At 41.1% G+C, this 14,817-nt stretch overlaps 1 protein-coding gene across 1 annotated transcript in view; it reads left to right on the forward strand.

Moving 5' to 3' along the window:
• LOC124722253 (NACHT and WD repeat domain-containing protein 2) overlaps positions 1-14,817 on the forward strand; it is a 312,786-nt gene that overhangs the window by 235,273 nt on the left and 62,696 nt on the right. Inside the window, exons 20-22 of the mRNA XM_047247442.1 lie at positions 1,248-1,359; positions 7,902-8,146; positions 11,283-11,394. Of these exons, the coding sequence (XP_047103398.1) occupies positions 1,248-1,359; positions 7,902-8,146; positions 11,283-11,394 (469 nt within the window). The remainder of the gene's footprint in view (positions 1-1,247; positions 1,360-7,901; positions 8,147-11,282; positions 11,395-14,817) is intronic.

Here is a 14,817-nt window from a genome sequence, read left to right on the forward strand (position 1 = left end):
CTCCTCAATGTCAGTGTTGGAAACTGGCAAAAACATCATCAATCTTGACTTTATCTCATTGCCAGTGTTAGATACCAGTCCAAATAATAATTAATAACATTTATTTATAGTGATGATACTCAATTGTACTTAACTTTGGTAACAGTTTGATGCATGCCACTTGATGTCCTGTGTGTAATACAATGAAATCTAAATAACTTTGTTGTCTCTTGGCCGTCTATGTTTTCATCATTATGACTGAAAGTCTTACACTGACAGTCATAGTTAACTGTTCCGATTGCTGCAGAAATAGTGACTGCTAACTAGGAACTGTTGTCTTCTGAATGGAACTGTGTAACTACTGGCTCTAGTAGAACTTCAGGAATTGTAGGAGCTGCGGGAACTGTGTAAGTGTTGGTAGCATGTTGTCTTTTGAGCATGTTCGCAGGAAGATCTCCTTGCATGTTCATACTTAGCAGAACCAAAGCAGTCCACCATTGACAGCACTGTCTCCAGCATCTAACAACACTGTTTCTGGATGAATATTATGTGCTGATGGATGTGTGGTGGAAGCAAAAAAAGGTAGTCCTGGTTAGTGAGCACTGTCTGGAGACAGATGCTTGGAACTGAGAAGGCACCTGGTTAGTGACTGTCTGTGTGCTGGCAGCCTTTTGTGGTATTGCTGTATACCTCTTAAGTTATGTATACAGCATATACAATCCAGCAGTTAGATTTTGGGGTTAAATTTCAAATGTGCCTTTCATCTTATTTAGTAGAGTGACATGTGCTACTGTAAGATCAGAGAGGTACATAGTGTTTATATTCACTCTAAGATGCGATGTGTCATAATGTGGGTGCTATGACAAGTGAGTGTCTGATGTACTAATAAATTGAATATTATGAAATGTAAAAAATGATCATGTTCCATTATATGCACTTTATCTTGATTAATGGTAGACTATGTGGTTATAAAGGCTCAAAAAGTGTTATTAACCCTCCAGGGTTATTGTGTTACCTGTGGCTGCTGCTATTACTCCTCATGTCCTCCTTTTTATTAATATCAATAAAATTAGAGTTAGTTATGTGCTAATATGCCCTAATTACATGTCCCAGGGAATTTAAATAAGACCTTGCTTTCTTTATGGTTTTATCACCTGTTCACTTTAGAATGTTAGAGGAAGCTGAAATATGGAAAAATGTTCATAATTTTTCCTTTTTTCCTGTAATTACAGATCTTGAAAATGAAACTTGATTTTTAACTGTTTTAGTGCAATGGTACTTACAGAAGACAAACAAAAAGTTTACTGCTGCGCAAACAGTGATCACTACCAGGTCATGCAGTTCATATTTGACAGAGAAGCTATGGAATGGATTCAGGAAGTAAGTAATCATCAAGACCTGATGCTTATTTATGTAGCTACTGCTGTAATAATCTTACCATAAATTATCCTGGAGTTTACTAAAAGTGATAAGACTCTGAAATTAACATGTGAATTGAATTATCTACACATCTTGATCTGATTAAAATGTTTGAGAAACATAATTATGTCAACTACTTTATCAGTTGGTCAGTTGTTTGTTGTAGAAATAATTTGTTGTGATTTATAATTGAATTACAGAAAATCTGCTCCTCTCCCCCCCCCCCCCCCCCCCCCCACCTCTTTCTCTCTCTCTCTCTCTCTCTCTCTCTCTCTGTCACACACACACACGCACACACACACACACACACACACACACACACACATACACACACAGAGAGAGACCAAGACTGCATTAAAAAAAAAAAAAGTATGAACAAACTTTACTGCGGTATGTGCAGACATAGGAGAACATTTAGGAGCATATGGACTCTAATAATACTGACTTGCTATTGTCGGACAGTCCAAGGTTCTTGTATATTCTATATGTAGGAGGTTTTTTTTTTCTGTTAGTGAACAATTTCAATCCATTCTTTCACCAGATCTAAATTTTGAATTAATTCGTATCTTCCTTCATATCAGCATTTCATGTCTTCAGTTGATGGCTTCTGTGACTTGAGCTACTTGCACTTTGTCAACCTCATTACTCCTTAATACACATGAATTCAGTCTTCTAATTATAATGAACATGGATCTCCCCTTCTCCATTGCTGTATAATTCCTGAATGAAATTAATTAGACTTCAATTTTAAAACTTGGGCATTTGTGCGAAATCTTAGTACTGCACAGAAAATGTTTGCATTGTGCAAACTCTTATTCTGAAAATGTTGGTCATGCAAAACCTAACTCATTGTTTTCTTCCATGACATCTGGAAAGCTACAGATCAAGGTAATCAGATGGATGTAGTATTTATTGATGTCCAAAAGCACTTGGCTCAGCACCATGCCAAAGCTTATTATCAAAAGTACAATCATATGGGGTATACACTGAGGTGACAAAAGTCAAGCAATAGCTAAAAGTACATACACAAATGGTGGTAGTATCACATAGACAAGGTATAAAAGGGCAGTACATTGGCGGAGCTGTATTCAAGTGATTCATGTGAAAAGGTTCCTGACGTGATTGTTGCCACATGATGGGAATTAACATACTTTGAACATGCAATGGTAGTTGGAGCTAGATACATGGGGCATTCCATTTCTGAAATAGTTAGGGAATTCAATATTCTAAGGTCCGCAGTGTTAAGAGTGTGCTGAGAATACCAGATTTCAGACCTTACCTCTCACCCTACGTAACTTAGTGACCAACAGCCTTCACTTAACAATCGAGAGCAGCGGTGATTGCATAAAGTTGTCAGTGTTAACAAATGAGCAACACTGCCTGAAATAACCACAGAAATCAAGCTGGGATAATATGACAAACATATCCATTAGAACAGTGTGGCGAAATGTAATGTTAATGGGCTTTGAGAGCAGACGACCGACACAAGTGTCTTTGCTAACAAGACAACATTGCCTGCAGCTTCTCTCCTGGTCTCATGATCATATCAGTTGGACCCTAGTCAACTGGAAAACCATGGCCTATGAGACCCAATTTCGGTTGGTAAGAGCTCATGGTAGTGTTCATGTGTGGTACAAACTCCATGAAGCTGTGGATCCAAGTTGTCAACAGGGCACTGTGCAAGTTGGTGGTGACTCCATAATGGTGTGTGTTGTGTTTACATGGAATGAATTGTGTCCTCAGAACTTATCTTTGACAGCAAATGGTTATGTTCAGCTAGTTGGAGACCATTTGCAGACATTCATGTACTTTATGTTCACAAACAACAGTGTCATGTCACCATGTTACAATTGCTCGCAACTGGTTTGAAGAACATTCTGGACAGTTTGAGTGAATGATTTGGCCATCCAGATTGCCCAACAAAAATTTATGGGACATAATTGAGAGGTCAGTTTGTACACAACATCCTGCGCTAGCAACCCTTGTACAACTATGAATGGCTATAGAGGCAGCACGGCTCAATTATTTCTGCAGGTGACTTCCAACAACTTGTCGAGTCCACGACATTTTGAGGTGCCGCACTACACCAGACAAAAGGAGATCTGATATGGTATTAGGAGATATCCCATGACTTTTATCACCTCAGTGTAAAGAAAATTTTGTGAGTGAATTGAGGATTTCATGGTAGGGAGGACCTATCATGTTACCTTGGATGTAGAGTCGTTGACAGATGTAGAAGTAACTTCAGGTATGCCCTAGTGAAGTATGTTGGGACCCTTGCTGTTCATGTTGTACATTAATGACCTAGGTGACAATATTGATAGTGACTTCAGACATTATGCAGGTGCTGTTACCTATATCGAAGTTCTGTCTGGGGGGGGGAAAAAAAAAAAAAAAAAAAAAAAAAAACTGCGCAAATATTCAGTCAGATCTTGATAAGAGTTGAAAGTGTTCAAAAGACTGATAATTTCTAATGTTTAGAAATGTAAAATTATTCACTGATCAACACACAACAATGTAGTATACTGTATAATAGTTTGTGGAGATATGAAATGGGATGATCACGTAAGCTCAGTCATAAGTACATCATGTGGTAGACATCAGTTTGTTGGTTGGATATTGGGAAAATGCAACCAGTCTTAAAATGAGATTGCCCACAAAACACTCATGTGACCAATCCTAGAACACTGCTCTAATGATTGGGACCTATATAAAATAGGAGTAACAGGAGATACTGAATGTAGACAAAGGGCAGCAAGAATGGTAACAAGTTGGACTCCCAAGAGGGTGCCACAGAAATGCTGAAAAACCTGAGCTGGAAGACACTTGAAGATAGACGCCAAATACAAGGTGCCCACTGATTCTGACGACCTCAGATAACTATTTGTCCAGAATCAAAAATGAAAAAATGTATGAAGAAAACGTTTAGCTACCATAGAGATGTTAACAGGCATGACTGCCTTTCTTGTAACTTTGTTCATTATAAAGGTATGAACAGCAATAGGCCTTTTTTAAATCATCATCATCATTTGGTTATCTTTCTATATTCCGACATAATTGTCATAAAGGAGCGTGACTATAATATAAGGTAAATGTTTATTTGACACTACAATGGTGAAGCAATCGTCATAGTACATAAAACTTTTCTTTAAAAAAAGGAGTTACATTACCAGTTTGAATGAACGCCGTTGTCATTTTCAAATGTAAAGCATCAGTTGGAGAATATATAATGAGAACTGTGACCAAACATCTGACAACAATTATGAAAAATAATGAGTCCAGGCGACCGAGGAAGTGGTGGCACAACCAACTCACTACAAGTTATGCCCATGCTTTCCCAGCCGTTCATTCCATGTCCTAATGTAGAATAGATAAAAACTACACCAGGGTAAAAATTGCCAGAGATTCTTGTAATGTGTCGTGCTGTGACATAATGATCGTATGGCTGATATAAATTCAAAAGCCTTAAGTGTATGAAGCACAGCAAGTTTCCACATGGAAAGCAGCACATCATTTTACTATATTCCGAAAAAAAGGACCTTCAGACATGGTGTACTCTCATGTTGGACTGACACAATACTAACTTGCTAACATAACATTGCTCCATTTGAGTGGTAACCCATTCTGTCACAGAAGAGAAGAAAAATTTTATGTACTGTGACTATGGCTTCACCATTGTAAAGTCAAATAAACATTTGGTTTTCTGCCTTGCAGCAGGTTTAGCCTTCATAGCTCTCCATGCTTCTCTGTCTTCTGATTTTCTCTTCATTCCTTAATGACGATGATGATGTTTGGTTTGTGGGGTGCTCAACTGCACAGTCATCAGCGGCTGTACAAAGTCCCAGTTTTTACACAGTCCAATTTTTTACACAGTCCAATTAAGCCATTTTCACAGATGATGATAATGAAATGATGAGGATAACACAAACACCCAATCCCTGGGCAGAGAAAATCCCCAACCCAGCCAGGAATCGAACCTGGGACCCTGTGATCTATAAACAGCAATGCTAGCCACTAGACCACGAGCTGCGGACTTCATTCCTTGATACCCTCTTTGTGGTCTGCAACGTCTGGTATCTTCTTCTGCCCTTCCACCTCTATCCTACAAGAAAACTTTCAGTTGCTTCTACTGAAAGGCAATCTTATCTCAAATTAAGTCATATCCAGCTTAGCTTCCTAGTCTTGACTGTCTGCAACATCCACTGATGGCCGGCCGCGGTGGTCTTGCGGTTCAAGGCGCTGCAGTCTGGAACCGCGGGACTGCTACAGTCGCAGGTTCGAATCGTGCCTTGGGCATGGATGTGTGTGATGTCCTTAGGTTGGTTAGGTTTAAGTAGTTCTAAGTTCTAGGGGACTGATGACCTAAGATGTTAAGTCCCATAGTGCTCAGAGCCATTTGAACCATTTTATTTTTCGTCCACTGATCTTCTCCAACTCTTCTCTCAACCTTCCTATTCGCGACTTTTTTAAATAGCAATCTATATATTTTTTATTCAGTAATCTATCTCTTCTCCTCAAGAACAGTTCAAAAACGTTATCATAGTATAGTATTTCTATCTTCTCTTCGTTGATGTACATTGTATTCGCACAAATCTTCAACTTTTCCTCGTGTTTCCGTTTGTTTACTGTAAACTTAAGCAAGTGAACGAGCTATGTTAACTCAGGTACCTGTGGTTAATGTTCCTGTGGTAGCTAAACACCATTTTCTTGATACGAGGGTCACTCCAAAAGAAATTTACACTATTTTTTTTAATCCATCTTTTATTCTACATGTTTGAAAGTTTTGCAGTGTGTAGATACATCCTTTAGGAACAATATTTTCAGTTCTCCACATAATTTCCATCCCTTTCAACTTCCTTACGCCATCTTGGACCCAGCGCCTGTATACCCGCACGGTAAAATTCTGGACCAACCTGTTGGACCCACTGTTTGGCAACGTGCACAAGGGAGTCATCGTCTTCAAACTTTGTTCCACGAAGAGAGTCTTTGAGTTCCCCAAAGAGATGATAGTCATATGGAGCCAGGTCAGGACTGTAAGGCGGGTGTTTCAGTGTTGTCCATCCGAGTTTTGGGATCGCTTCCATGGTTTTTTGACTGACATGTGGCCGTGCATTGTCGTACAACAGCAAAACATCCTGCTTTTGCCAATGTGGTCGAACACGACTCAATCGAGCTTGAAGTTTCTTCAGTGTCATCACATATGCATCAGAATTTATGGTGGTTCCACTTGGTATGATTTCCACAAGCAAGAGTCCTTCAGAATCGAAAAACACCGTAGCCATAAATTTTCCAGCAGAAGGTGTGGTTTTGAATTTTTTTTTCTTGGGTGAATTTGCATGATGCCACTCCATTGATTGCCTCTTCTTCTCTGGTGAAAAATGATGGAGCCATGTTTCATCACCTGTCACAGTTCTTCCAAGAAATTCATCTCCACCATTGTTGTACTGTTCCAAAAGTTCGCTGCATACCGTTTTCCTTGTTTCTTTGTGAGCCACTGCCAACATCCTGGGAACCCACCTGGCACAAACCTTTTTTAACGCCAACACTTTCAGTATTCTGCAAACACTTCCTTCCCCTATCCCAACGTAGCGTGACAATTCGTTCACCGTGATGCGTCTGTCAGCAGTCACCAATTCGTTAACTCTCTGCACATTGTCTGGAGTGTGTGCAGTACGAGACCTGCCGCTGCGAGGACAATCCTCAATATTGCCGTGCCCGCTTTCATCACGTAACCTGCTTGCCCACCGATTAACTGTACTGCGATCGACAACAGCATATCCATACACCTTTTTCAACCTCTTGTGGATGTTTCCCACTGTCTCGTTTTCACAGCACAGGAATTCTATGACAGCACGTTGCTTCTGATGAACGTCAAGTGTAGCAGCCATCTTGAAGTCATGCTGTGACGGCGCCACTCACGGGAACAGGTTGAACTAAGTTTGAAAACAAGCGGGAAGGATGTATCTACACACTGTAAAACTTTCACATATGCAGAATGAAAACTGTATTTTTACAAAAATAGTGTGCATTTCTGTTGGAGTGACCCTCGTACATTTTTTATTGCTTCAGGACAAAAAGTTATTTGGGTTGGTGAAGGCGAATGGGACACACTAAGATTAAGAGCCAGAATTAAGTGACTAATCTAGGAATATATTACACATCCCCTCTCACGTCCCCACCCCCCCTCTTCCTCCATGTATCTCTCATCTCTCCAGTAAGAACTACGTTGTCAAGATTAGACCAGTTGAAGTGCTCACAACAAAGGGTTTAAGCAGTCATTCTTTCCACAATCCAGGTGTGAATAGAACCGGAAGAAAAACTAATACTCAGTACAATGGGAAGTACTCACTGTAGTGCGCTTCACCGTAGTTTGCAGAGTATGGATGTAGAAGCTTTGTCACTTGTGTCTGAAGTGGTAGCTCTCACTGCAGAAGCAGTGTTATGGTATGATAGAGGAACAGGAAGAGAGTGGTAATTGACATCGAGGCGTTTTTCGCTTGCAGAGGAGCCTGGGTAGGACACCGAATGACGAGGTGGAGGCGCTGCTGCAGCTGAAGCTGGACAAGGCAGAGGAGACACTGCTGGGCACGACGAGCAACGGCTTCGTGGTGTGGGACGTGCGCGCCAGCGAGCCCGCGCCGGCAGTGCTGGCGCTGCCGCACGGCGTGCGCAACATCTCCACCCGCATCCTGCACTCCAACTCCTGCATGGTCTCCGCTGCCAGGGACTTCGCCGTCGCAGGCGTCAGGTCAGCTTCGTACAGAGCAGCTGTAGGCCATATAAGCTCATCTGACGCAGCACAGGGCTATTCATAACGGAGAAAGAAATCTTTCCAAGCTTCGATTCATAATTAATTGGTGCCGTGGCGTAGTTACTGAGCGCACCACTAGGAGGCAGGAGTATCAGCATATAGCATAGCTCTTTCGAGGTTGGTGGTTGAGGTGGTGGCGCGGGGGGGGGGGGGGGGAGGGGAGGGAATGGGGCCACATTCGTGACGTTCTCGGCTTGCTCGGAAAAGACGTCAAAATGACGTGTCACTCAATGCTTGATTTCGTCATATTTCGTTATTTTTGCGTTATAACTTGCGTGTTATGGTAGTATGATATTTCAAGGCTCGACACACTGAAGATTTATCGCGACTAGTGTGATTTCTTATAACTTTCATTTATTGACACATCAGTGGTAACAGCTTTCAGGAGATACTAAGATGAATGATAATATTGTTGAGAGTTCCATATGTGAGAGTTTAGAAGTGCTGACACTTCCTTTAACTCTAACTTCCGCCCCCGGTAGCTGAGTGGTAGCCGGCACGGAAGCTCAGCGTGTTCGGTGAGAGAGCTGTTTGGCCTCTGTAATAAAAAAAAAAAACTGAGTGGAAGGACCAACAAACGAACCTGAACGGATGTCATGTGACGTGCGCAACGACCAAACACAACGATAAAAAAAAAAAAAATGTGGTCAACGCGACGGACTGGCAATGCTAAGCGCCCGGGTTCGATTCCCGGCTGGATCGGAGATTTTCTCCGCTCAGGGACTGGGTGTTTGTGTTGTCCTAATCATCATCATCATTTCATCCCCATCGACGCGCAAGTCGCCGAAGTGGCGTCAGATCGAAAGTCTTGTACTAGGCGAACGGTCTACCCGACGGGAGGCCCTCGTCACACGCCATTATTATTATTAACTCTAACGTTTTCAATGCAAATAACTATAAACGTGTCGATATCTTTCCGTAAATAGTATAACTGCCCCTGGGAAATTTGTTTCGCTTGTCAGCCGGGACATCTCATTTTACAGCTTACTTGTCTGACTGCTTATAGTCAAGGTCTTCTAGTTCTCTTAAAATCCCTTAGGTCCAAAACATCGATGGTGCATTAAGCTATGCTAGTATAAAATACTTCCTTGGTCATCTTTTATATTTTGACGGACACATTTCATTTTGTTAGCTATCTACTGGCTGTCACTTATTCTTGAAAAAACTCCTCTGTTTTAACGTAGCCAATAGTTTGACGGTGTGGCCACATCTCGACTACTGTTATACACTGATTAACGGGACATTATGACCACCTACCTAGTAGCTAGTACGTCCACCTTTGGCACGGATAACAGCGGCGACACATCATGGCAGGGAACCAATGAAGCCTTGGTAGGTCGCTGGAGGGAGTTGGCACCACGCTGGAGGGAGTTGGCACCACATCTGGACACAAAGTCACCTAATTCCCGTAAATTCTGGGGAGGGGGCCATGGGCTCTGACGCCACATTCAATCACGTCCCAGATGTGTTCGATCGGGTTCAGATCTGGCGAGTTGGGGGGTCAGCACATCAACTGGACCTCGCCACTTAGTTCCTTGAACCACTCCGTCACACCCTTGGCCTTGTGATATAACGCATTATTGCATTATCTTGTTGAAAAATGAAGAGGTGTACGTGGCCTGCAACCAGTGTACGATACTCCTTCGCCATCATTGTGCCTTGTACGAACTCCACTGGACCCATGGATCCCCACATGAATGTTCCCCAGAGCATAATAGAGCCGCCGCCATCTTGTGTCCGTCCCACAGTACAGGTGTCAAGGAACTGTTCCACTGGAAGACGACAGATTTGCTCCCTCCCACTGGCATGATGAAGAAGGTATCGGGATTCATCAGACCGTGCAACGCTCTGCACTGCGGCAATGACCAGTGGTGATGATCACGTGCCCATTTCAGTTGTAGTTACCGATGTCGTGGTGTTAACATCGGCACTTGCGTGGGTCGTCGGCTGCGGATGCCCATCGTTAGGCGTGTTCGGGGCACTGTTTGTTCAGATACACTTGTGCTGTGCCCAGCATTAAAGTCTTATGCTAGTTCCGCCACAGTTCGCCGCTTGTACTATTTTACCAGTCTGCCGAGCCTACGATCTCCGACTTCTGCAATGAGGGGTGGCCACCCAACCCCACGATGTCTGGACGGAATTTCATCGTGGTTTCGCCACGTGTTGCCTCGAACACCCGACAAGTCGTGCAGTTTCCGAAATGCTCATGCCGCGTCTCTGGACCATCACAACCTGTCCTCGGTGAAATTTAGATATATCATGCGCCTTCCGCATTGGACACAGGGACAGCACGCTCATTGATACTAGTTGCACCGTGCGTGTGTCTGACTAGCAGTCATTCCTCGTCAGGTAACGCTGCTATCGCCTGAACAGGTTTATAGCAGTAGTAGATCGGTGGTCATAATATTCTGGCTGATCAGTGTATCTCTAGAGGAACAGCGGAATTTTGAAGAAAAGGGAATGCTGACCCTGGGAATGTATTTTCACTGTATGCGTTGTTTTGGTAGAAATTAGAATAAATCTTCATTGATACATTTTCTTTGGTGCATCAAATGCTGCTCAGCACCATATAAGCTTCATTCACAGTTTTTCATTTAGAAAAAAAGTATTTCATGCATAATATAACCATACAGTTCCAATGACTCATTTCTGTCATTATATAGAAAGTTTCATGTCAGATTATAATTTGTATTCGACACTTCTCCTGTTGCTGCTATGGTTTTGTCGTCGAATAGTTCATTCCCTGTAACTGTTAAGTTGTAGCTTGTTTGTCAAACGTGGGTTACTAGCTTCTAGCTAGGCTTCATGGTAACTATCGTTAATAGATTCTAACTTTAGCTTTTTAGTAATCTAGAGCGCATTATCATAATAGTAACATTGTACTGTCCTTGGACTCTAAAAGTTTTTGACCTTTTTATTGCAGCAGGCACGTATTTAAAAACTTGTTGATAATTTTTAAATGTAATTCAAACCAGACTCTTGGAGCAGCATGGCCAAGTTTTATATCGTATGTATAACTCTTTAGTATGATTAATTTAGCTGTATACGCTCGCTAATTTTTCTTTGTTTTCAGGAAGAATCTGTATGTTTGGAATCTGGAGACATGCGCGTTGCTGAAAGTACTGGATGCTCATTTTGGGAGGATAATCTCCCTGGAACCACTCACTATCGGAAACTGGAATTCCGTAAGTGGCCTATCTTTATTATGTAGCAGTATTACAGATGGAAGAATGTGAACTGTAATGATTCTATCACAGAAAGTTTTAGATGCTTCTTAATTAGACTGTACAGTCTTCATGAACTTGAAGCAAATAGCGGGGCTATATTCAAACTGAAAATCAAGGATACATTAAAACACTTGTATCTGTAGTGACAAAAAGATTATTCATGTTACTGAATGGAAAAGAAATGCTTCATTACTCATGTTTCAGTTCGCTACCTTAGATATGGTGTCCCATTTTCAAAAAGTGTCAGCAAAGTGTTTTAAATGAAAGCAATTTGAATTGCTGTTTAAAAAGGTCGGTTTGCAATATGGCAGTGGAAGTCTTTGTACTGCCTATACAGCGACTAATGACAACCCGTGTTTCGAGTGGCATCGTCATCCGCAATATTCATCAGGCTGCGCCGTCGGTGTATTGGGCCACTCAGCAAGCACTTGTCGGGGGTGGGGAAGAGTGGGATGGTTATGAGTGGAGAGGGGTACGGGGAGACGACTAAGTCCTGTCCTGGCAACGGCATAATGCAGGTTGCACAGACACCCATACAACCTTTTCTGTAGGGAAGTCCACTTTGAAACAGACGAAAAAGTGGCACTGAATGATGGGAAGACCATGTTGCCCATACCATATGAAAGTAAATCTATAATATAGTATAGGCTGTAAGTCGTATAGTAACTTACGTGTAGCAGGAAGAGTGGTTTCAGCTGCAAAATACAAATACATAACTAATGCAGCAGCAGTGTGCTGCGACACAAAAATTTATCGTAATAAAGTAAATTCTACACTCTTGTATGCATACGTCTAATTCAGAAACAGCATATTGTACCCCTGAAGGTGGTTCAATTTAAAGCAAACGAAACGTAGTTGGAAAACTACATGGGCTTTTAGAAGCTACACTTTTGAATTAGAATTATAACATTAGTAACAACTAACAGACTACAAGTCACGTACTACAAAGGTTTACCCTTCTCCATACTTATATCATATACATCTTTGAGGTAGGAAAAAATGCTGTATAGATTTGAATTATTTGTATAACTGCTTATTTTGGTAATTCGTTGCCTTGCACCAAAAATATCTAAGAGTTTTACTGTTGAAATTGATTTTTTAGTATGAGGAAACAAAGTTGCTACTGAAGTACAACAATAAACGTACCAATGTTTTAAGCTGAATATTTACAAATTGTAAATGCATTTCATAAGTATTTCTTAATGAAATTATTGCTAGTAATATTTGTAACGAATTAAGTCGTAGGTAGATTTCAAAAGCCGGCCGCGGTGGCCGAGCGGTTCTAGGCGCTTCACTCCGGAACCGCGCTACTGCTACGGTCACAGGTTCGAATCCTGCCTCGGGCATGGATGTGTGTGATGTCCTTAGGTTAGTTAGGTTTAAGTAGTTCTAAGTTCTAAGGGACTAATGACCTCAGATGTTAAGTCCCATAGTGCTCAGAGCCATTTGAACCATTTAGATGTCAAAGCCAATTGAATTAAATTCCATTGTAACGGTAAATGAGCAACAATTCGAAAAAATGTTCTTTTCCATTTCTAGTGTGCAAGATGTACGAAACTATAGTGTTCAAATCGACGGATAAGGCTGTATCTTCATAACAGTTTCTTCTGAAACATCTTTTTTGGTTACAAATCATGTTTTAGTGCAATTAAACCCTTTGCAACACTTCATTTCATCACCGAATGACACAGCTGATCGATAATAAACTAATTTTTGGTACTTATTTTCTCTAGTCTCTATTTAAAATTGACATAATAAAATGCACAGTGGACTGAACTTTTTAATCAGTATATGACCAAGAAACTTTTCAGGAAGTAATTAAAAAGAAAATGTTATTGTCTAACAAGTTAGTAACTAAGTAGAAACAACTGTGAAACTTAAGCAGTACTGAATCACTATTGGAATACGCGATAACGATGTCTACAGTTGAGATGCTCTTAAATGTGACGGGAATTTAAGCAGTAATGTTAACCAAAATTTATCCAGTGGAATCTTTTAACGACTAGTCAATTTTAAGATTGCCAGGGTATGAGAGAAAGTTATTATGTAAGTTGTTACGGCCAAGCGCCGGCACTCCAATCGGGAACGATAGGGAAGCGATGACTATGAGAAGACGTCAGCCAATCGCACGCTGATTGACCACTCTCCAGGACGACAACGCGACAACAGCGGCCCCTATGCGAAGAAGACGTAAGCGCCGTGCCCGACTAGTCACGGCCCAGTTCGATTATACTTTAAGATTAGTGACTTGCATAGCAGCGACTTAGGGTTGTCTGTACTGAAGTAACTTGACTATTTCGTATGTCGCCCTCTGCTTGCGACACTTCTGTGTAGTCGCGAAGTTAAGTATTGTCTCTTTTCATTTTGTAATAAAATTCATTAATACAATTTGTTTGAATTGTTTGTCTAGCGAACCGAGTGGGTGGGATTCCCAGACTCCCCATATTCGACAACGAACAGAGAGACATAAAATTGGCGACTCGGTTGGATTTAACAGAAATATATTGTTGATAGAAGTCATTCTAATTCAAGGATTTGATCTACATTGTTATGTTTCCAGTTACGTGACTGCAGTATAGCTTCTTTATTCAGTAACTACCAAAAAAGGGAGACTTACTTTTTTGTTTTAATCCTACTGAAAAGAAAAAGATTTTACAAAATCGGTAACGGATCTCGGTGTAGTACCGAAGATAAATTTTGTCAATTAAGGTCTTACAGATTTCATTTTCATATTTTGTCTTTAAGCAAGTAAAAATTTTGCTACAGGTCTCAAGGAAACCAGTCATGTAAGAGTGAGGATTGAATTAATGTTGATATATGCCGTGCACATAATGCAATAGTGAGATTCTTGCCAAGATTATATATATTGACGCCCACGTAAAGCTCAGAAGACGAACCATTACATACATGTATAAAACCCCCGATAACGTCAGAAATTATTATGTAATCTGGGATAAAACGATAGAAGTGGAGTGAAGAGCACAGAATGAACGTCGTTCAACTCGAATGAGTTTCACAAAGCAGTATGTGTATGTAGAGAGAACGTAGTGGTCAGCTTGCGACAGTCACAAGCAAGAAACTCAAATCCAACGAGACAGAAATTGAAGCTGCTTGCGAGATTAGTTGGGCAAGGCTCAGTATCAAGGGCAGGCATAAACTTATAATTGAATCATTTTATCGATTACCAGATCCACTTCCAGATATAACTGAAAACTTAACAGAAACCACCACTTCGCTAGTATGTAAGTTCCGTAATGATATTGTCATTATTGGAGAAGACTTTTATCGTCCAGTAATTGGTTGGCATAATTAAGCTTGCAGGTTTGTAAGTGCTGGGCGTAACAAGCAAAACTGTGAAATAATACCAATTGCCTTCTCTGA

This window comes from Schistocerca piceifrons, chromosome X (genome assembly GCF_021461385.2).
Source record: "Schistocerca piceifrons isolate TAMUIC-IGC-003096 chromosome X, iqSchPice1.1, whole genome shotgun sequence".
Classification (NCBI taxonomy): domain Eukaryota; kingdom Metazoa; phylum Arthropoda; class Insecta; order Orthoptera; family Acrididae; genus Schistocerca; species Schistocerca piceifrons.